This window comes from Hipposideros armiger, unplaced genomic scaffold (assembly GCF_001890085.2).
Source record: "Hipposideros armiger isolate ML-2016 unplaced genomic scaffold, ASM189008v1 scaffold_14, whole genome shotgun sequence".
NCBI classification, from domain to species: Eukaryota; Metazoa; Chordata; class Mammalia; order Chiroptera; family Hipposideridae; genus Hipposideros; species Hipposideros armiger.
The window spans coordinates 3,766,422-3,790,783 of NW_017731364.1; the positions used below are offsets into that span (position 1 = coordinate 3,766,422).

Consider the following 24,362-nt stretch of genomic DNA (forward strand, 5'->3'; position numbering starts at 1 on the left):
TTGCTTCACTGGCCCAAGTTGGCACCATCATTGTGCTCTTCCCGGGGGAGGCAGATCAGTCACCAGCTTCTGGACGGCTGCTCACTCTGGTTGCTGGCTGCTCATGCTGGCTGCTGGCTACACATGGTAGCCCATGGCAACCCACTGCAGCAGGGGCTGCAGACTATGCCATTGCCATCACCGACAACTCACAGCTGCCCAGCTCCAGGTTGAGCTGTTGTTCAGCATCTTAGCTGTAGAGGGCAGTGTCACTGGCCCTCATATGTGGGATCCGAACAGGGGCCCTGTGGGGTCCCAAGCCAGCTCTTAACCAACGTGCCACTTGGCCAGCCCGTGAAATTTTGATTTTTGATTGCATCAAATTTATTGGTTAACTTGACGGGAATTGACATCTCTATAATATTGCCATTCATTCCAAGAATATGGTTGTCTCTGCATTTATTCAGATCAAATTCTATGTCTTTCATAAACGTTTTAAAGTTTTTTTTTCACAAGACATCTTATGTAGTCATTAATGCCCAAATACTTTACATTTTTTGGTTATTATAAATAGTATTCTATTTTAAACTATATTTTCTAGTTGGTTCTTGATGGTATGAGAAATGCTATTGGTTTTGTTTGATTTTATATGCAGAAAACTTTCTTATTAGTCCTAATAGTTTATATCTAGATTCTACTCCTGTTTCACTTGCAAATAATGGTAGTTTTATCTATTCCTTTTCATTTTTTTTATACCTCTTATTCTTGATGTGAGATGGAAGGAGGAATATAAAGATTTAAAGAAATAGGAACATTGAAGTGGATTCCTGTTTTGCAATCTTCACCTACCCTCTAGCTATGTCCTGAAAGAACCCAGAAACACTGAGAAATACTTTCATGAAATGAACACCAACTTTAAAAAATAGAGCTATAGTGACTGTTCTTTGTCAGTAGAAAGCTTCTGTGGATAATATGAGGTAGAGGATGACCCAATATTCCTAATTTGGACCAATTAAACAAATGCCAACTAGTCAAGATATTCCTGGAATTATTGTAGTTGTTCTGGGAGTCCTGGCCATCCACAGGACTCAGAATCACCCCTATTAACCTTTAAACCAGATTAGATCATTCCACCAGGGGGTGCCAAACCTCAACCAGAACATGCTTGGATGTATTTGGAAAGCACTGAATCTGGATCGTTGGGTCTATACTAGCTTGGCTCACCCCAATCATTTTATTAGCTTCTCAATAACATGTTCCTGCATTTTTGGCAATTGATGTTTTGAACTTGACTGTGTTTTGTTGTAGTTTTAGCATAGAAATTTTACCATATTTAGCAAGTGACATAATCCCTGTATTGTCTTTCTGACCTATAGAGTAAGAGTTATTGTGGTAGGAAGACCCAGGTGAAAGCCCCTGAAATTCTTCTTTTCTATCAACATAGTGAAATTTTGTAGACTCACAGACATTAGTGCGAACATCAAAGGCTTCTGAGACATAAAGATGGTCCTATCTTAGACTCATGTAACTCACAAGTTTGACAGTGCAAAAGGCAGATGGGTGTTAGAGAATGACAGTGGATTATCTGAAAGTTAATCAAGTAATGACCCCAGTTTAATTTGCTATTCCAGAATTTTGGGGGAAATAAAGGTAAGCCTTGGTAACTGATAGGTATTGGGTTGTCGGAAAAGTCATGATGTATTTTTTCTATGTTTTTTGCTGCAAAAATGCGTCATGACTTTTCCGACAACCCAATAGCTATGGATCTAACAAATTATATCTATTCTTGATTCCAGTAAACTGAGACCATCTTCTTCCTAGAAAGACAGCAATACACCTTTATTGTCTGCCATCAAGGTTAGGTCAACTCTCTGACTCTGCTAATAAGAGCTTTATTATTTCATCAGTCCACACACAGGCTGTTACACACTCATCCACTACGCTGATGACATTAGGATGCAATGACCTATAGAACTGGAAACAGTTATCCTGGATGCTTTTGTAAAAAACAAATATGCCAGAGGGTGGGAGAAGAATCCCATGAAATTACAATGACATGTCATCTCAGTGACATTTCTGAGCATCAGTTGGTTTCTCTCCAAACAGAAGGACCAATAGTTGCACCACTAAGAAAGAGGCATAATTCTTGGTGGGTTGTTGACCAGTACTGCCCAATCTAGTAATAAAAGTTCATGGAAACCTATAGTAACCTTATATAAGCAGATACAATGCTAAGATGTAACTGAATCCCACTAAGAATTCAAGTCTTAAAATAAAGGTTTGATCAGCTGAGGTGCCGCTGGCTATAGGCAAAGATAACAATGAGTAATCGAGAAGGCAAGTTATTATATAAATACCAACTATGGCTTTGGATTCAGTTGCACAAATAAGGACTTTAACTTTATTTATTTATTTATTTAGACAATTTTAATAAGAGTTTATTTGAGCCAAAACTGATGACAATTGCTGGGAAGCAAGATGTCAAATGTTTTAACAAATGAGAACTTTAACATCTACTGTCATTTTCATATACATATTGCTATATTCTGGATGAATTTTTATCTTTGTTCTCTCTTTTCCTCAATATTTTATATAGAAAAAGATGCTCGTTAATTTTATAATTGAAATAATAGTGGACAAATTTTCAAGATGGAATCTAAGAGAATTAAAAGAAAGATGAGCATCATCCTCAGCTGGTCCTGGGTGCAATAACTGAGGTTTTGTTTTAACTGCTTTTCCAAAAAGTTATATAGGTACAAGAGGTAGCTGCATTATGTTAGATGTTATTGTTTTAAAAGTAGTGTAAGTAGGAAAAAACATATATGTTGATTTTGGGGAGCCAAAAGGGTGCGCTGTGGTGGAAAGTTGTCTCTCTCATGGTCACTTAGCATCTGAATTCCTTCCCTATGTTGGGGGGAATCTCCACATGCACAGAATCTGTTTTCATTATAGAAGCCACAGATCCCAGATACTTGCTTCCCCTGCAGCTAGGTACCATGCCAGTCTTGGAATCAGAAGTTAGTGATGCAAAGGAACCAATATTATACAGAATACATTCTGGAAATGGGGAGAGACCACAGCAGCAGTTACTTGCAGTTGCCAGACGCAGCGGGGTAGGGTAGCAGTTCTAACTGTCCTGGCCCATATCCAGAGTCAGTAGTGTAGGTGGTTATGAGCTGAGATGGCTGTGTGCAGTGACAGCAGCCATGATATCTTTGCCAGACCAGTTCTATGATATCATTTTGAGATATGTCGTAGCTGCTCAGCCTCTCTGAGCTGTGTTCTCAGCCTTGCTTAAGAGTCTAAGATTGACCCATATCTTTTGAATAATTTCTATAGTCTGTGTCTGTTGCTTGTAAATGAGAATCCTGATTAATAAAATCTTGAATATATTAACATGTTTTTATTGTTTTACTTACTTTTATGTTTGTTCACTTGTATTTTACTCCTCAATAGATACCAAATTGTTTATAAAGAATTATCTTGATGGAGGGAAAAAAATGCATGAAAAATATGAGACCAAATATGCTGAGTGTGGTTCCCTCAGAGTAGTGATAGTAATTGGAAAATGTTCCTAACTCTTTATACTTTCCGGAATTTTTCAAATTTTCATCATGAGAATGCATTATTTGATAAAGAAGAAAAAAATCAATTAAAATCTGAAAAACAAAAACAAAAGCAAAGAACTTCATCTAAACTTTTTTATGCTTAAACTGTCATGGGCTTGTGAAGCTTTTTCCTTTATTGGGAATACCTTTCTTATCCAGCTCAACAATCCCAATTCCTATCTATGTGTAAACTAGAATACCAGGCCTTCCATAAGCACTTCCCTTGATTTTGTTCCTTTATTTAGCTTCTCTCCAAGTGACAAGTGATTTTTCCCTTTTCAGAACACCAATAATATAGCTTAAATGTACTATTATAAAATGGAGAAATTATCAAATAGCTACCATGTTCCTACTTGCCCTGGTAGGAATTTGCCTAATTAAAAAGCCAAAGTTTTTTGTTCCCACCAAACAAGAAAAGCTAAAACGGGCAGGCTGGTACCTGCCCGTTTTAGCTTTTCTTGTTTCTTCAGTTTAGCTCCTTGTTTCTCCTTATAGATTATTTTTAAAGTAAACTTTTTAATGAAGTATGAGGTACATATAGAACATTGCAAATCCATACCTGTACAGCTTGATGAATTTTCACAAAATGAACTCACATGTACAATCAACACCCAGATCAAGAAATAGAACATGGGCCAGCCGAGTGGCGCGATGGTTAAGAACTGGCTTGGGACGCCAGAGAGCCCTGGTTCAGATCCCACATATGAGGGCCAGTGACACTGCCTTCTACAGCTAAGATGCTGAACGACAGCTCAACCTGGAGCTGGGCTGCTGTGAGTTGCCGGAGATGGCGTAGGCTGCAGCCCCTACGCCATGGGTTGCCATGGGTAGTGTGTAGCCAGCAGCCAGCGTGAGCGGCCCTCAAGCCGCCGTGAGCGGCCATCTAGAAGCCGGCGACTGATCTGCCTCGCCCAGGAAGAGCGCAATGATGGTGCCAACTTGGGCTGGTGAAGCAACGTCCTCCACAACTAAACTGAAGAACAAAACGACAGCAACTTGTCTGTTCCCCTTCCCCCAATTCCCCAGCAGTGTTCCCATCCCCCAATTCCCCAATAAAAATCTTAAAAAAAAAAAAAGAAATAGAACATTACCAGCCCTGCAGAAGCCCCATTAAACTTCTTCCAATCTCTACCCTTAAAGTAACCATTAGTGTAATGTCTATCACCACAGATTAGTTTTTACTGCTATTGAATGTTATGTAAACTAAATCATATGCTAGGAATTCCTTTACTTTTTGCTCAACATTTTATTTCTGAGATTCTTCCAGGTTGTTGCATGTTGTAATAGTTTATTCATTATTGTTGATGATGCTATTGTATGACTATGCCACCCATTCTACTCTTGATGGACGTTTGTGTTGTTTGCAACTTTTGGCTACCATGAACAGTGCTGTTATGTCCTCACAGATTTAAAAATTTTTTTCAGTCAGCTCTTACAATGTGCATGTCATAGTACTATGCTGTAATCAAAGTGTGAGAGCAATAATATCATGTCATGTCCTGTCACCTGGCTCTACTACCAATATATTGCCTAAAATCACTCAGTTACTCTTAGGAAAATATTATATATATATATATATATATATATATATATATATGTATATGTATATGTAATTTTTTTTACAACCTGGAATCACACTATATATGGCATTTTTTATTCTGCTGATTTCATATAACTTTATATTTTGAGTATTTTCCCATTTTATGAAAATTCTTAGAAAATGTAATTTTTAATGGAAAGATACCATTCTGTCTTATGGCTATGCCATCATTTATTTAACTAATCCCCTAGTGGTGGACATTTAGATTGCAGTTCTTTATAATACAAATAATGCTATGGATAAACTACCTTGAATATAAATCTTTGTCTCTTTTGCATGTTTGCTTGGAATGGTACTAAGAAATTCTCCATATTGCTAGTGTAGGGTTGTGTGTAGTTTAGGGGAGCAGAGGCACTCTATATCTTTCTTGTGACATAGCTGACTTGATTCCATTAGTAATCTTAGAAATGAGAACATACCGTTTTCCACTTACTGGACTCTATGGATTAAGCTTGTCCCGCTTAGTGTCTGTACCTTTGCCCTTAAGAAATGCACAGGTGTGCATGACCAACTCTTGGCAATCCGTAACAACTTGAGTTTACCTTTTAGTTGAATAGTGGGTTACACTGGGGGGCAGTTAGGAGAACTGCTTCCCCTTGCAAAGATAGGCAGGAGCAAGTGATATGAGTGGGAGAGTGGAGGGAAAGGAAAGCCACAGACGGGCTGCAGTCCTGTGATTTGTCTCCTGTTTTGGATCCGGTCTTCAATCTGTTTGGCACAGGGTTCCAGGTATCCCTGCAGTAGCTGCTATTCTCAGCACCTCTTCATCTGTGCTGCACAACCCGTGCCCTCCAGCTTCCTTAGGAACCTAACTTCATTCATTCATTTATTCAACAAACATTTACTGTGCACTTACTATGTGCCACATCTTTAGGCCCTGGAGATATGCACAAGTGAATAAAACAAAGTCACTCCCTTGTGGATCATACAGTCTAGTTGGGGAAAGGGCAAAGAAATAAACATATAAGCAAATAAATTTACTTGTAACATGTTAAGTCATAAGTGTTATGAAAAAAATAAAGCAGTCTTTATTTTTAAAGGTGGCGAAAGCCACCTTTAACCCACAAACATGTTGAAATCTTTCCTATTGAAATAAAATTCCATTCTTAAGAAACTATGGTACATTTACACAATGGAGTATTACTCAACTATAAAGAAGGAAATTGTACCATTTGCAACGATATGGATGAGCCTAGAGAACAATATGCTAAGTGAGATAAGTCAGTCAGAGAAAGACAAATACCATATGATCTCACTTATACGTGGAATCTAAAAATCTGAATAAATGAGAAATGCAAATAGAAATAGTCTCAGAGACACAGAGGGAAAACTGGGAGTTGCTAGTTGGGAGCGGGTGGGGATGAAGGAGAAGGGGAAGGGATAAGACAATACAAATTGGTAACTACAATATGGCCTCAGGGATAGAAAAGACAGTCTGGGGAATATAATCAATAATGTTGTAAATATTTTTTAGGGTGCCAGATGGACTCATGTCTTGTTAGGGAGACCACTTCATAGACGGTGTAGAGGCCTGACCACTGCACTGTATTTCTGAAGCTGATGTTGAATAATATTGTATGTCAACTATAATTATATATACATATAGGCATGGGATGTGGAGTAGAGTGTGGGAATGGAGTTAATGGAATTGTAATAGATAAGTATGATATCGGGGGAGGGGAGTAGTTTCTTTGTGAGGGGTGAAAAGGATAACTATTGCATTGTTCTATACACCTGAAACTAATAATAATAAAAAAAATTCCATTTTATTTTGTAACCATGGTTCACTATCATTTCCTTTACAGCGAGGCTCCTTAAAGGAGACATGTACTCTTGCTTTTTTTCACTTCTTCATCTCTCAATCATATAACAAGCTGCAGCCTCAAACCCAAGAGAGTCAATTCAGAACCCATTTCACCTCACTCATGCTCCTCCGTTGCCTACCCAGTTGGCAGCCATTTTTGGTCCTTTCTCTTCCTTTCTTCCCCTTTCTCCACATCTAACCAATTATGAAGAATGCCTCAGCTTGCCTCCTAAATCTCTTTCACTACACCCTCATTGTCACTGCCTGTATTAGTTTGCAAGGGCTGCCATAACAAAGTCCCACAAAGTGGGCTAATTAAACAACAGAAATTTATTGTCTCACTACCCTGGGGGTCAGAAGTTCAAAAATCAAGATGTTGACAGGATTGGTTCTTTCTGACAGTTGTGAGGGAAGGAGACGTTCCAGACCTCTCTCCTTGGCTTGTAGGTGGCCATCTTCAGTTTATATGGTGTTCTCCCTGTATCTTCCCTCTGTACACATCTCTGTGTTCAAAATTTCTCCTTTTTATGAGGACACCAGTCATACCGGATTAGGCCCACTCTAAAGATCTCACTTTAACTTGATTACCTCTGTAGACACCCTACCTCCAAATGAGGTCACACTCTGAGGTACCGGAAGTTAGAGCTTCAACATAGGAATTTTGGAGGGACACACTTTAACCCCGAACACTGCCTCTGTTCAAGCCTTTGTTATTTCTCACCTGTGTCATTTCTTTAATCTCCTTAAGTGCATCCCTGCTTCCAGCATTGTCTTGTTTCAACCCAGCCCCCACTCTGCTGCCAGAGGATCAGGGTAAATCCAAGCTCCTTGCCCTGCCTACCAGGCGCTTTGTGTTCTGGCCTCTGCCGTCCTCCCCAGTCTTACTTCTTGCCACTTACATAGAATTGTTGCAGCCATCAAGAGCCTGTGTCATGATTGTTGTGCTTTTGAACTTCATGTGGTTCTTCCTGCATGGGATGGTCTCTCTTCCTACTTTTCCTGATTGAATGAATAATAACTCATGGGGTCTTTTCTTTTTTTTTAAAGATTTTTTTTATTGGAAAATTGGGGGAGGGGAACAGTGTTGGGGAATTGGGGAAGGGGACCGGCCAAGTTGTTGTTCTTCAATCTTCATTGTGGAGGGCGCCAGTCACCATCTGGCTTCCCGTTGGCAGCTTGTGGCCTCTAAGCTCAAGGTGCTGTGTTCAATCTTAGTTGTGGGTGGGCGTAGCCACCATCCCATGAGGGAGTTGAACCAACAGTCTTGTTGTTAAGAGCGCACGCTCTATCCACTGAGCCATCCAGGCAGCAGCTCAGCTCAAGGTGCTGGAGTTCACTCTTAGTTGTATGTGGGCATAGCCCACCATCGAACAGGCAGTCTTGTTGTTACACCAGCGGAGCCATCCTGCCACCTGTTGGTAGCTCAGCGACAGCTCAGCTCGGGGCGCAGTGTCACTGACCCATGTGGGAATCTAACCGGCGGTCCTGTTGCTCAGAGCTCGTGCTCTTAAGCCAACTCTTAACCAACTGAGCCACTCGGCCGGCCCCTCATGGGGTCTTTAGGCCAACCCCAGCATCATCTCTTAACAACCTTCCCTAACACCCCCAGTCTCGGTTTTGTGTCTTTCCTCCATAACCTATGTCCCTTCTGCCATTTTTCTCTACTGTACTTTTATTTACTATCTTATCTCACTTACAAGATCCGGGTCACCAGAACCTCTAGTTTAATGCCTAGTATACCAAAGGTACTCAATAATACACATTTGCTGAACACATGAGTGAGTGAACAAACGAATCTTCATTTAGAAAATTGCAGTGTCACCCTGAGTAAGCTAGCTGGTAACAACAAATGCTATACGAGGGAGGGGCAAAATCAAGGGTGTGGTAATCAGAAGTGGTTTATAATTCTCATGCTTGAAGAGAAAGCATTTCAGCTGCTGTTGCTTCTCTGAGGAAAGTTCTGCTATCAGCTACTCCACTAACTCTGTCCAGTAACATGACCAGCAAGAAAGTAATTGCAGTGTTTGGAGCGACAGGTAAAAAACTCCTTACTTTTAAAGTGCATGCTGACTTTGCTTACTTTCCCGTCTTCATGTTTTTAACTTCAGAGCCTGCAAGGTTGGGCTGAACAAAGAGCTCTTTGGAGGAAATTAAGAAAAGCATCCTGTTGTTTGAGTTTCTGATGTGGTAAAGGGGTGGAGTGATTTGATTTGATTTATCAGAAATGATCTCAGCAGGACAAAGACAACTGGCATATTCTCTTTCTCATGTGCTGACTTTTTCAACATAAATTTCTTTTCAACATAAGCTATACTCTGGAGACTTTTCTCCACTCGCTTCCTGACAGGTAAAAGGAGCAAGTGTGAGAGGCTTGTGGGTGTGTAGGGGATATCCACGTGCCAGACTAATACTTCAGAATCTGAAAGGATGGAGTGGGTGGGTGTTAGGAGAATGTGCTAAGTGACTTCTCTCACCTGGACAGCTGGCCAAGCCTTTTAACTGCCATTCCTGTGTCACTCTTGCCTCTTGTACGATCTGTTCTCCAGCCGGAGCCATCTTTGCAAAACGTTGATCAAATCAGGCCACTCTCTTTCAGTCTGTTCTCATTTCAGCCTCCTGGTGGTCCATTTGAAACAGTCAGCTCATGGCATGCCTCTGCTCAAAACCCTCCTACACCAAACCCCAATCTCATGCCAAGCAAAAAGCGAAGTCCAGCTAATGGACTACCATCTTCTACCACTCCCCTGTACTTACTCTGCGTGTTCCCCAAATATGCTCCCACTTTAAGTCCTTTGCACTGACTGCCCTCTCAATCTAGAATAAACTCCCTCTGGTTACCCACACTTCTTTCTCTCTCATGTCATCCATGCCTGTGATCAGACATCTCCTTTTCCATAAGTACTTTTCAGACCTCCATATTTAAAATTGCACCTCCACTCCACCCTGCTACTCTCTAGCTGCCCGCCCTGCTTGATTTCTTCTCTACTACCTGTCTCTCCATACTTGAATATAAGATCTATGAGCATAGGAATTTTGTCTGAAGGGAAGAAAGGGCTAGAGTAGGGAGAAGAGAGAAAAAAATTCACAAAAGCCAATAGCCAGGTATGATGTCGCCTTTAAAAGCAAAATATGTAAATGGGACATGAGGAAGATTGTATAAGGCATTAGAGTGATGGTGAGAATATTGGCTTTTCCTGAAAGAGATGAGAAACCATTAAAGGATTTTGAGCAGTGGAGTGATATGACATGACTTCGGTGTCAAAAGGATCATTTTAGTTTGTTTTGTGAAGAGACTGCAGGGGTCAAAGGCTGAATAGGAGGCTGCTGCCATAATCCAGGTAAAATGACTGTGGCTTAGATCAGGGGGTGGCAACGAGGTGGTGGAGAGTGGTCAGATTTGGGATGTGTTTTTAAGGGAGTTGATAGGGTTCACTGATGGACCAGATATCAGAGGTGAGAAGAGAGAAATAAACAATGACTTCAGCATATTCTGGCTTGAGCAGCTGAAAGAATACAGTTTGTATTCACTGAAATGGGGGAAGACCATGGTGGGAGCAGGTCAAGGGAGGCCAAGATCTCTGTTTTCGTCAAGTTAAACTTGAGCTGCCTCCTAGTCATCCAGAATAGGCATTTGGACAACAGCTTTGGGAGTGGCTCCTAAAGGAATCAGATTAGATGTGTCAGAGTGGAAGAAAGTTGATTCCTACTTAGTGAAAGCTGATTACCTCATTGCTCAGGTCTTGTCCCTGGTTTTGTTACCTTGGAGTGATGGGTGTGTTTACAGGGTGGTTGAGGTAGGGTTGACAGATTTAGCAGAGAAAAATATAATAGTTAAATTTGACAGAGACACATGTTAATCCTTACCAGTGTATGTGTTTGCACATTAGACTCTGAACAATATCTTCAGTGCCTGACATCAAATGCTATTGTGGATGAAAAAAAGAGTTGTATGGAAAGCAACCTCACAGGGTGACCTGATCATAAATTCCTAACTGGGCAGGTCATGGGGAGTAGTCATGCTCCAGGCATATAACTCCTTTAGTAAAAGGTTTATCTTTGCTTTAAGTAAGCCCTGTCCATTGTTGCTGTGCACCTAGGTTAACACACCTTTGAAATAAGCCATAACACCATCCAGAGAGCACATAATCTTGTTAACTATCCTCTAATCCAATCGCCACCATGCTTTTTCTTATTCAAATAATTCCCTTTGCTTTTTTCTTGGTTTGGTTTCTGTTTCCTGGATTACTCTTTCTTGCTTTACTTTGTGATTTTGCTGTAGCACATCCTCTGGTAGTTTACAGAGAGAGAGTGCACAGGAGTTAAATTTTTGAGACTTTGAGTGTCTGAAAATGTCTTTATCTAGAATGTTTAGAATGAACTGATCATTTGGCTAGGTTTAGAATTCTAGATAGAAATTAATTTCCCCCCTAAACGGCATTACGCCATTGCTTCCAATGTTATTCAGAAATCTGGTGCTATTTTTAATTCCCCACCTTTGAAATGACCACCCCCGCTCACCAAAGTTTTTAAGATTGTTTTTATCTCCAGTGTTTTGAAATTTCACAATTATGCAAGTAATGTGGGACTTTATTTATTCATTGTGCTGGGCACTCTGTGGTAGTGGTCTCTTAATCTGGAAACTCATTCCTTATCTTTGAACTCTGGGAAATTACCTTCTTTGATAATTCTGTACCTCCATTTTCTCTATTTTTTCATTCTGGAATTCCCCTGGCTTGATCCTCTATTTTCTCTCTTCTATTTTCCATTTCTTTGTTTTTTCCTTCTAATTCTGGGAGATTTCTCCAATGTTTCCTATTGAAAATTTATTTCTGCTATGCTATTTTAAATTTCTGAGGGCTTCATCTTCTCTTCTAAATGCTCTCTCTCTCTCTCTCCTGCCTCCCCCTCCCCTTTTGATACAGTATGCAGATGTGTTCTGAATGCAAAATCTCCTCCAATCTCTGAAGATGTTAATTCTTTTAATTTTTCTTCTGTTCACTGCACTGTTTCTGTTTCCTTTTATTAGTTTGTTTATTTTGGTTTTGCCTTTCATTTTGGAGGCTTTCTTCAAACATCTGGTGACCTTTGGCTGTCTGTTCATAATCACTACTACAGCACTAAACTTCGGCAAAAGCTCCTGGTGCAAAGGCAGGGCTCACTGAATGGCAGACCCTATAGGGTTTTCAGTGGCGTATCATGTGGGGTTCCACAAGAAACAACTACCACACTTTTTCAGAGAAGCCAAGGAAAACTTAATAAAGGCGGAAAGGGAAAAGACCAATAAAGAATAAATAAGCAACAGGAGGAAGGAGCAGAGGGCAAGAGAGATGACCAAAACCTTGGGGAGAGTAGCACCATAGAGAGGGTCACCTCTCCTCCTGCTCTTGGGTCTCCTGCTGATGTCTCTCATTGAGCAAACCCAATCTGAGTGCAAGAGAGCCCACTGATGGAGTCCATGCAGATCAGCCTCCCAGGGCACTGAGCGGGATGGGGAAGGTGAAGGTAGATCTGAAGGCACTAAAAACATATTCAGGACAGGTATGCAACCAATTTGATGGAGAATCACAAATGTCAGTAACCCAGCACGGTACCTGGCATATATCACAGGGCATTCAGTAAATATTTGTGGAGTAGATAAATTAGGGAAGTAATGATCGTATTATGAATGGCTTTGAATGCCACAAAAAGAAACTTATGTATGTTTTCAACGTTTTAAAAAATATAAAATAGGGGGCCGGCCGAGTGGCGCGATGGTTAAGAACTGGCTTGGGACGCCAGAGGGCCCCGGTTCGGATCCCATATATGAGGGCCAGTGACACTGCCCTCCACAGCTAAGATGCTGAACAACAGCTCAACCTGGAGCTGGGTTGCCGTGAGTCGCCGGCGACGGCGTAGGCTGCAGCCCCTGTGGCAGTGGGTTGCCATGGGCTACCATATGTAGCCAGCAGCCAGCGTGAGCGGCCAGCAGCTGCAGTGAGCGGCCGTCCAGAAGCCGGCGACTGATCTGCTTTGCCCGGGAAGAGCGCAATGATGGTGCCAACTTGGGCCAGTGAGTCAACATCCTCCACAACTAGACTGAAGAACAAAACAACAGCAACTTGTCTGTTCCCCTTCCCCCAATTCCCCAGCATTGTTCCCTTCCCCCCAATACCCCAATAAAAAAAATCTTAAAAAAATAAAATAAAATAAAAAATATAAAATAAGAACCTCTTTTGAAAATAAAATTGTATGAAGAACCTAAAGATAAAATCTATAACCAGATAAAAGTAGAATTGCCCAGTTGAATCTGGGGCGCAGGGTCTGGCACCCTGCTCATTTGGCCTCCTCTTTGCCTCAAGGCTCTCCCATTCTCCTCTCCCCCATGGATTCAGCAGAGGTGCCTCTGACAAGGCTGCAAGAAACCTAGTTTAAAAACCACTGTTGCAGGCAATGGGGATGCCTCCCGAAGTAGTCATTACAACAGCTGTACTCTGAGTAATGGGATTTCCTGACCAACGTTTTTTAGTGAGCATTCTTACTGATCCTTCCTCTATTTCTTTTCTCCCAATCTTGCAGGAGCTCAGGGTGGCTCTGTGGCCAGGGCCATTTTGGAAAGCAAAAAGTTCGCTGTGAGAGCACTGACCAGAGATGTGACTCGACCAAATGCGCTGGTGCTCCGGGACCTTGGTGCTGAGGTGGTAAAAGGGGACCTGAATGATGAGGCATCGGTGGAGGCTGCCTTGAAAGGTGCTTATGGGGCCTTCGTGGTGACCAGCTTCTGGGACCATCATAGCAAAGAGAAAGAAGTGTGTCAGGTGAGAACACCTTTGAGTCCTTCCTCTTACCCTCCCTGGGGGTTCTGCCCTCCTGGGAAGACAGTAGACCTTCAGTCTGGACAAAAATATAAGCCTCAGTTCACAACATCTCTCTGGTATTTATGGAAAATATGTACTTGTTAGGGGTGTCTTTGATGGTGAAATCAATGTTATGTAGCACATATCCACATCTCAAGACCTTGGGTATTTGAGAGTGACCATGCAATAGAGCCAGTCATTAGCTTCTCACCATTTGTCTGTAGATGGCATATGAGGATGGGCAGTAAAGATATCCCACAAATTAAGATTACTCTGGGAGTGAAATGGAGCAACAAAAATGTAATGAATATATTTATACTTCTGGCAGAGAATGTGAGGATGAATTAGTAATGGATACATAGAAAAAGAACTAAGCAAACAAGCAAAAAAACCTGCAATAATTAACTCCCGGGAAAATGAAAGTTTGGAAAAAAAATTATATATATATATAAAAATATATACATATATAAATATATATATATCCATAGAATATTACATGGTTCAGCTTAAGCTGTGCAGCACTGATTATTGATTTAGCTGAAAATTATGATATTGGAACATTAAAGAAAGAGAATTGCGTATGTGTGTGATGGTGGTGATGGACTGTGTGTGTGTGTGCTTCATAATAGGAATTTAGTAGATGATATCTTAAACTGAAAAACATTAAGAATTAGTAGTACAAAGTTGTTATTTAGAAATAAAAAAACAGTTAAAAGAGATGAAAGTGGTTACTTCTGAGAGCAGTTATTAGCTTGGGACTCATGGAACTTCTTTGTCATTATGAGATCTATTTTTTCCCATGACAGTACTATTTGAATTCATATATATATATATATATATATATAAATTAGAAAAAATAATAAGGATTAGATTTTTAAAATGTAATGGATGGGACCTGCCTTTTGCAGAAATGGCACAATTCAAAAAATTAAGAGCAGGATTGAACTGTTTCAGGAATGTCTGTTAAATTAATTATACCACTTACAGCTTATCTTTTAGTGATAAGCTTTGGGAGGGCTTATTTTAGGAACTCTGGGTTCTAATTCTGATATTCACTCACTATGAAACCATGGGGGTACAAAGTCACTTCTCCGCTTCCCTTTCTGCATCTGCTAAACCAGATTAATGTCTTCCCTGCTTGCTATATGGGATTTTGTAAGGGAAAAGAAAGAAGGAAACAGTGAAAAGAAAGAAGAAAGAAAGAAAAGAGAGAGAGAGATGAAGGTGCTTTGGAAATTTTGGAACTAAACCACAAAAAAGAATATTTGTATAGATGTGTATTTGTGTGCATATGCATATATATCCATTACGCCCTCAATATCAAAAGGTGTATAGATATAATTCATTACCAGAAAACATTATTATACTGTGTATTGTTTTCTCAGATATCCCAGAACCTCATATACAAATAAATGTGGCAGTTGATCACAAGGATACTGACAGCCAAGAGGAAGGGACCCAGTTCCTGACTGTTCCCACCAGGTTGCCTCTCAGCTTCTGATGGGATGCAGCATCTTGGCATGGCGGAGCCTCTGTTCTCTAATACTGTTGGGCTGTCACATGATAACTTGAATATATTTTGATGCTAGAAGAGCTCCCTCTCTAAGGAGGACAATAAGAAAAGGAGGGGGTGGAGGGGACCCAGCACCTGCTCTCTAGTCCATACACAAATACAGCAATCTCTATAAGGAAATCTCTATAAGGAATTTGTGTTTGTCCCTTAGGGAAAGCTGGTGGCGGATGTCGCCAAGCGCCTGGGTCTGAAGCACGTGGTGTACAGTGGCCTGGAGAATGTCAAGCGTCTCACCGGCGGGAAGTTGGAGGTGGAGCACTTTGATGGGAAGGGAGAGGTGGAGGAGTACTTCTGGTCCATTGGTGTTCCCATGACCAGCGTCCGCCTGGCAGCTTACTTTGAAAACTTTCTCACCATGTGGAAGCCCGTGAAAGCCTCTGATGGAGATTACTACACCTTGGGTAAATAGAAGTTTGCAGTGAAAGTTAACCAGACACCTGCTGTCCTCCCCTCCCCACCCCCCTTTCCCTTCCTCCCTCTCCTCAGTGGACGTATATCATTTGAGTGTCTACTATGTGCTTAGCTCTGTGTGAAGTGCTGAGAGAGTACCAAACTGCCCTAGACCTCACAGAGAACTGGTTCTTGGACAGGAAACACAAAGGATTTCACTTCCAACCTTAACAACCTGGTGTTCCTGATATAAGTAGTTTAGCTATGTGACCCCAAGCCTCAGTGTCCTCATGTCTAGTGGAAACGTTGGGTAAGGTGACTTCTAAGGTCCCTTCTAGCTCATCCAGCTGACCTTCTACGGCAACAGGGAAGACAGTCTCCTTAATAGGTCCCATGATCAGAATCCTTAGCAGCGGTTCTCAACCTGTGGGTCGCGACCCCTTTGGGGGTCGAACGACCCTTTCACAGGGGTCGCCTAAGACCATCGGAAAACAAAAAGATATTTACATTACGATCCATACCAGTAGCAAAATTACAGTTATAGAGTAGCAACGAAAATAATTTTATGGTTGGGGGTCACCACAACATGAGGAACTGTATTAAGGGGTCTCGGCATTAGGAAGGTTGAGAATCGCTGCCTTAGAGGAACCCTGACTCCCCAGGGATAGCTTCCCACCCCTGCGAGCAGAGTCCAATTCTGTAGGTCTGTGCTGGAGCCTGGAAACCTGTAGTTTTAATAAGGATTCCTGGTCATCCCAAGGCCGTCAGTCCACTGGCCAGCATGTTCCTGCCCTTTGGAGACATTTTTGTGGCCCATAGTCCAAGGTGGCTCTGTGGAATGGAGGAAATATGGATGGTAGTGATTCAGTATCAATGGCTGCAATTCAGTCCTTTTTTCCTTGGCACATAATTGAGACTCATCAGAGACATACTACTAGCAGTCAAAGGAGATCTGAGGAACACCTGTAGAGCCAGGAACACCTGCCATACATCACAGATGACCTGGTTAACAGCTCAACAAACGTCGAGATAAATGTATAAATGTGCTACATCTCTTATGCCCCTTTCTTTCTATGCCCCTACCAGGTTTCAGAATCCAGCTCACTGGCATTTCCCAGGTCCTGAACTAGGACATTGTAATCTATTGGCTATGTTGGCCTGGGTGAAGAGGTGGTGCCTTAAACTTCTCCTGGTACCCAGTCCCATCTGGGGCCCCAGAGTCTATACAACCCAGTCTCAGGGATACCTGAGACTCAGGTATCATTCTCTACTATAGGAATAGCTAACATTTACTAAGCACTTACTAGGGGCCTGGCACTGTGCTATTTACCTCCATTTTACAGATGAGAAAACTGAAGAACAGATAGATTAAGTAACTTTCCCAACATCTCGAATAAGGCAGAACCAGGATATGGACCCAGGCAGTCTGGCTCCAGAGCCATAGTCTTTTTTTTTTTTTAATTAAAGTTTATTGGGGTGGCAAATGTTAGTAAAGTTACATAGGTTTCAGTTGTTCAGTTCTGTAATACATCATTTGTACAGTGTATATCTCTTTACCACTGTCCCATAGCTGCTTATAATCTCATCCCAAGACCCTCAACCCTCAAATAAAAACGAACCTCAAAGTCAGAACAAACTTGACTCTGAGTGTCTCAAAAAGCTCAAATTACTTTACAAATATAAAATACAATTACAATTTAATCTGACAGTTTGCCTACCAAGAAATTCAGGCTGGAAGCTAATTTTGCTACAAAGAACCAAGTATGATATTTAGTCCCTGGCTGCTAAGCCTGAAGTCACTTTGACATTGGATTGAAATTCAGAGACCTTGATTCTTGGCCTTTTGCTTTCTAGCTGTGAGGCACCAAGTGAGTCAATAGTCTCAGTTTATTCATTTAAAAAATGACAATGCTGGGGCTAGATCATGTCTAGTTTGGGTTCTAACCCCAGGATTTTGGGATTCTGGGAATCTATGAGAGACCTTATCACACTGTAGGAAGGGCACAGGCTTTGGAGTGATGTGTGATAGTTTGAACCCACTTCTGCTGCTTGCTGGCTGAATAATCTTGGGCAAGTACTTGATATTCCTATGTTTCAAGGTTGTTTTGAGGATTAAACCAGCCAATATGTCCATTCATTCATTCATTCATTCAATAACTATTTGAGGGCCTGCTCTGTGCCAGTCACTCACTGGGGAATCAGTAATAAACAGTTCAAAACAGACAAACCTCTGCCCTCGTGAAGCTCCATTCAGGTGGAAGAGATAGATAATAAACATAATAGATAAGTAAAACATAGTGTATGTTAGGAGGTTAAGTGCTATAGGAAAAATAGGGCAGAGGAAGGTATATGTGGAGTGCTAGCAGTGAGGGGGTGGCATGTGAAATTTAAACAAGATGATCACTGGGTCTCTGAGAAGGTGAAACCTGGGCACCTTCTGATGGAGGTATGTAGTGGGCTTTGTGGGTATTCATGGGCAGAGCATTTTAGGTCGAGAGAACAGCAGTGAACAGAACAAGTAGGGGAGGGGAGTAAGAGGCGAGGCCAGAGCTAACAGAGGCCTGGTCCTATAAGCCATTGCCTTGACTTTTGAGGGACAGAGAGGATGGGCAGATGTGTGATGAGCTGATGTTAGTTTTACAGGATCACTTTGACTTTTGTGTTGAAAAGAGACCATGGAAAGGTAAGAGCGTAAACAAGAAGACCAACTTTGCAATAATCCAAGTCAAAGATGATGTTTCAAGGTGGCTTGGACCAGGGTGGTAGCAGTGAAGATGGTGAGAAGCGGTAAGGTTCTGGACATCCTGTGAATAGTATTTCCCCCCAAAACAGGACATGGGATGTGAGAGAAGTGTCAAGACTGACTCCAAGACTTTTGACTTGAGTAACTAGAATGATAGAGTTGCCACTAACAGACAGGCAAGTCTGTAGGGAGGGTGGGGTGTAAGAATGCATTCTGTGGCACATTGAGTTTAAATGTCTGTTAGTCCAGTAAGGATGTTGAGTAGAAAGTTGGACACATGAGTCTGGAATTTAGCAGAGATATCCAGGTTGGAGATACAACTAATCATACTTTGCACACAGCAGATGCTTAGTAAATAGTTGTTCTTTTTTTTTTAATCAATACCCAGGCATTGTGGTATTTTCTCATACAAAACCTTGTAACTTGCATAGATTGTAGCCACTCACTGTTATATGGCTTTCTTAAACTTTTTGTTTAAGTAGTTGATTCATTCAAGTTGGTGGGATCTACCAAGGATGTGATATAACTAGCAATTTTTATCTTTTTTTTTTTACTAGCACTGCCTATGGGGGACATACCAATGGATGGCATCTCTGTTGCTGATATTGGAGCAGTCGTCTCTAGCATTTTTAATTCTCCAGCAGAGTTTTTAGGCAAGGCGGTGGGTCTCAGTGCAGAAGCGCTAACAATACAGCAATATGCGGATGTTTTGTCCAAAAGTTTGGGGAAAGAAGTCCGAGATGCAAAGGTAAGTTTTTAGGAAACATAAATGTGATCACAATAGTCCACCTCTGGTGAGATAAAATTGAAGAGGATTCTAGTTCCACAAATCTATCTTCATCTGTTGGTGTATCTGAATCCCACCCTATGGCTTTATTTCTTTGGCTTAAGGTTAATCAACCAGCTTGTTAAAGTAAAATTACTTTTGGGTGGCAAGAACTTAGAATCTGAAGACCAAGGTGCAACTTTTCATATACACTTTCCCAATTCTCCTCTCATAAGCACTTAATTGCTGATGACTCCATCTGCCAGAGCTCGCGAGAGTAAGGCAAGGCACTTAGACTCGCTGTGCCTCAGCTTCCTCATCTGTAAAGTGGGATGATAGCATCTACCTCAGGGTGTTCTTGTGAAAATTAGAATATGTTTAAGCGACTTAGCACAGTGTTTGGCACGTAGTAAGTATATATCAAATACCTATTAAGTGCCCGGTGCTATCTTTAAGGAATTGACAGAGTTGGGGTGAAAATGTTAATGCACGTGAAATCACAATGATCAATACAAGACAGAACACTATAGGTGCCTAATTGTGTTGTCCACACTACCTGTGCTATAGGTGACCAGAGAGGGGTGGGAGAAGGCTTCATGGAAGAAGGGTATTGAGGTGGTCCTAGAGGGTGGACAAGACTGTGTATAGGTGGAGGGAGCAATGGGCCGACCTAGCTAAGTTATGGAATTCTAAATCCTAGCCTGGCGAACTTAACATGAATGAACCAGAGGCAGCGTGGGGACGTAAGCGAATCCTGGCTCTGCTCTTATCTATCTGTGGAATCTTGGCAAGTTACTTAACCTCTCCAGCCTCAGTTTCTTCATATGCTCAAAAAAGGTAGACCTCTCTCGCAGGATTGTTGTGAGGATGAAGTGAGATACACTTCCAGGTGCCTGGCACTGGGTCTGGCCCTTAGTAAGCCCTGAATAACCGATTGTGGTACTATAAATCAGCTGGGAATGGCCTGGATCAGGGTGTGGCTGGGACAGACCTTTAACAGAAAAGTGAGAGGAACTGACAGTGTTGTGCATGACCAGCCATTGCTCCCAAGTTTGTGTTTGTGTTTGCCTTGCAAAGAGAGACACCATCAGAGCTGAAAGGAGGACCCATACCTTCTATCAAGGTGGCAGGCTTTAACTAATATGGCTCTTGGCTTCTCTTGGCTGCAGTTCTCCTATCTATGAAATGAGAGCATTGTTTGGATGATTTCTAAGGCCCTGCCCAGCACCAACATCTCTCTAGAGTAGGGGGTCCACAAACTAGGACCTGCCACCCACTTTTTAAAACAAATATTTATTGGAACACAGCCACACTATTGTTTATGTATTGTGTATGAGTAGCTGCGACAGAGGCCATATATGACTTGCAAAGCCTAAAATATTTATATTTAGTCCTTTAAGAAAAAGTTTGTCGACCTCCACTCTAGAATGTTTCCTAGAGTTAGCAGTAGAAAGCTCATTTTTGTTTTCATCTGCAACTCTTGGTCTGGTGAATTTTAAGGGGGTATCTGGATTCCCAGTTCAGAGGAGGCTAAGAGATCTTTTATTTGAAAACTATTGTCGTATTACCCTCAAACCCAAGAAGGCAGCCAACCACTCAAAAGATGGACTCATGAGATGATCTGCAAAGTCCCTGTACCTGGGTGCAAACACACTTGTCAGGGACTGATCCCTCTCCCTGGGCATTTGTATTTGGTTGGGTCTGTTATTCATTTTGTCTCATGGGGTTTGGTGTCTGTAAAGATGAAGGAGAGAAAGGTGAAAGAGTGTGGACATATGGTGTGTGTGTTCGTTCTCAGAGGACTGGGTAGACATTGTTTTCGATGGCTAAGGAGCTTCTAAGCACCTCTCAGTCACATACCTGGCCTCTGACAATTCTTGGCACATCAAGTTGTTTCACAATGCAGCAGAAACTTCTCTGGCATCAAAAGTTTTAGGGCATTAGGGGCTGAAAATTTTACAGAATGGTTAATGCTGTTTTCAGTAACTAATGTGACTTGAAGACACTGCCCACTGGTCTCGCTAGAGTGGGAAAAATGCTTAGGTATCCTGCTACTCTTGGAGAAGGATGCGTGTGGCCACAAGGTGGCGCTCCAGTCTTGGCAGTCTTACTTTTACCCCAGTCTTGTCAGAAGGAGGCTGTTTGCATAACTCTTCAGAGAATGGAGAACCCAGAACAAACTCCCATCAGGAACTCTGGTCTGGCTGAAGCTGTGCGTAACCCCAAAAGGAACATGGTTCTCTCAACAGAACAAATCTCTTTCCTTCATCTGCAGAGAATAATCCCTTTTTTTACTGAGGGTTATTTGTTATCAAAGTTACAGGGTGAGGGAGTGACTCAGGAAACAGGCCTTTTAGAAGCCACCTTCCATGCTTATCATATAGCCTATTTCTTTTTTTTTCTTTTTCTTTTTTAAAATTTTTATTGGGAAACAGTGTGTTTTTCCAAGACCCATCAGCTCCAAGTCAAGTAGTTGTTTCAATCTAGTTGTGGAGGGCGCAGCTCACTGGCCCATGTGGGGATCGAACCAGCAACTCTGGTGTCACGAGCCCATGTTCTAACCACCTGAGCCAACTGGTCACTCCTAGTTTTCTCTTTCTAAACTTATTAAAGTTTTAAATTTTTTTCTGATTTCAAAAATAAAAAGTGCTTACTTCAAAGAATAGACATAATTATTAAAAAAATCACATAGTTTAATCTATCAGAGATAGCAACTGTTAAGATTTGGCACATTTTCTTCTAGTCTTTTTTCAGTATATACTATATATGTATATATAATTAAATTAAAATAACACTATATGTACTATTTTGTATCTGGCTTTTTCATTTAACATTATATTCTGAGCATTTTCCTATTTTGTTAAACTTCTTCAAAAACATTAATTTTATTAACTACATAATATTCTTAGAGTGGATGTACCACAATTTATTTTACCATTCCTCTGTTTTTGAACAAGTAGTTTGTTCTTGATTTTTCATTATTATAAATGGCATATGACACAGTCATTGTTTTATATGAGTTGTTTGCGTCTGTCACATTTTTCTAAGGCCAAGTGGAATAACAGGTTAGAGTTTAACTCTGGGATCTAAAGACAGATTGCACTGGATCTGATAGTTAGAAATGGTTTTTGCTAATTCAGGTGGGGAAACTATTGATCTAGTTAATGTCAGACGGGACTCAAAGGGTAGGTTTTGTGGAAGGTGACAGAAGGCGGCTCAGTAGGTGTGTGATGGGCAGCATTTGTTTGGGCCTGGCCCTGGCAGAGGCTGGGATGGTTGCAGTCAAGATGCTCATTTCTAATCAAGGAGGGGAGTGATGATGGAAGGGACATCAGCCGGGATGGAAAGGATAGAGCCTGGTGCCTGTGTGAGGGAGCCTTTATGCTGCATAGAGGACCAGATGGGTGGGCTATCTGAGAGGGCTTCTGAGGGAATCTCATGAGGAAATGTATATGAAAGCTGCTCAGGTGAAGCGGGCAGAGATCCATAGTACCTCATCAAAAATGTTTGGGGACAGAAACAATTCAGTTTTTAGACTCTTTCAGCTTTTGGATAGGTTATAGTCTATATGTATTTATGTAACATCACCATCGAGCTGGGGCAGGAACCTGTAATCAAACACATCAACATCTCTGCAGAAAAAATATGAGTTTTCTACGAAATGGGATAATTAAAGACCATAAATAGCTTCTCCTAAGTTCAGATCAGAATTAGTTCAGAAAAGTCAGTTTGCTGCCAAATTGCTTATGAAAAAACTTTAGTTTCTTGGGCTTTGGAGTTAGGCTAAAGAATTATGGACCTGTATCATCATTAAGGTGAATAATTGCTTCTGGAACTATTTTCAAAGAGAACTAAAACATTTCTTTTTTTTTTTTTTTAAACTTGTTCTTAAAAGATTACCCCGGAAGCTTACGAGAAGCTGGGATTTCCTGGAGCAGAGGAATTGGCCAACATGTTTCGTTTCTATCACATGAAGCCAGACCGTGATATCAAGCTCACCTACCGACTAAACCCCAAAGTCAAAACCTTCAGCCAGTTTATCTCAGAGAACCAGGGAGCCTTGAAGGGCATTTAAGCTGTTCACATAGGTCCCTGACCACACAACTTCCTTCCTCCCTGATCCCAATTGTCTTTACAGTACAACACCTACATTTACAGGTGTGTTAGAATGCAATTGTTTGCAACACCAAAGGCTTCATTGACGCTGTCTCCTAAGTAAGAAACATGGAAGTGGTGATTTAACACAGAAATTTGACTCACATATAAGTTTGCAGTTAGTAATAAGGGTGGTACACCTGTTTGGTTAACTAAGAAGCCCTAAACCTATCGATTTTTGTAGTCCTTTCTCCCCAACAGCCAGGTCACTTTCCAAGGCTCTGGCCCGAGGAAGCTGCAGCTTCTTGCTCAACACCAATGGGGGTGGCACTCAGCTTTCTCCTGCCTCAGTGATCCTGAGCCCTGGCTCTGAAATTCCCCTAAGCAGCTCCATTTTTTTTTTCAAATGCATTGTCACATTTTCAGTGGAACTTATAAGCAAATTTAATTCCTTAAAAATCTTTGTAGAGGACTTTCTGGGGAACATGGTGTTAAATGAATAAGCGCAAGTGTTAGAAACTCTAAAATTAAATTTTCCTTCAAGGTTGGAAGTTCATTCTCTGATTCATTCATTAAATCACCTATTGAATGAGCACTCAATTTATGCATCTATTCGTTCTTCTCTCCTTCATTTAGCCATTCCATAGACGTTATTTTTAGCACCAGCACTGACGGTGCATTTGGGGACTTCTCTCCCCTTCATTGTGTTTTCTTATTGGAGTGGTCCACTCTCCAAAGGCTGCCATGGCTCCTTTTCAGTTTATGGTGGCTTTGTGTCATGCCAGGGCAAAACAGGTCATCTTCTAACACTAACTAGCTACAAGTCACTTAGCTACAAGTGACACCCAGGGACTGTGCAGTGGATGAAGCCAGGAGCTTGAGAGGCAAGGGCCAGCAAAAGGTAGGGAAGTAGAAAGAGAAGGTGATGGAAGAACCCCCATAATTATCTTCGTATATCTCTGACTTAGCAT

At 41.4% G+C, this 24,362-nt stretch overlaps 1 protein-coding gene across 1 annotated transcript; it reads left to right on the forward strand.

Moving 5' to 3' along the window:
• Positions 1-8,908: 8,908 nt before the first annotated feature.
• LOC109396274 (nmrA-like family domain-containing protein 1) lies at positions 8,909-23,991 on the forward strand. The gene is made up of 5 exons (XM_019667960.1): positions 8,909-9,027; positions 13,547-13,785; positions 15,549-15,798; positions 19,088-19,278; positions 23,192-23,991. The coding sequence occupies exons 1-5, from the start codon at positions 8,988-8,990 to the stop codon at positions 23,369-23,371; spliced, it is 900 nt and encodes a 299-aa protein (XP_019523505.1). The 5' UTR covers positions 8,909-8,987; the 3' UTR covers positions 23,372-23,991.
• Positions 23,992-24,362: the final 371 nt, after the last annotated feature.

Excerpts from the sequence above, each read along its gene's own strand:
- LOC109396274 (XM_019667960.1), top strand. The coding sequence starts at position 8,988 with ATGACCAGCAAGAAAGTAATTGCAGTGTTTGGAGCGACAG. Across the intron at positions 15,799-19,087 it reads TGGAGATTACTACACCTTGG|CACTGCCTATGGGGGACATA; the intron begins GTAAATAGAAGT and ends TTTTTTTACTAG. Across the intron at positions 19,279-23,191 it reads AAGAAGTCCGAGATGCAAAG|ATTACCCCGGAAGCTTACGA; the intron begins GTAAGTTTTTAG and ends TGTTCTTAAAAG.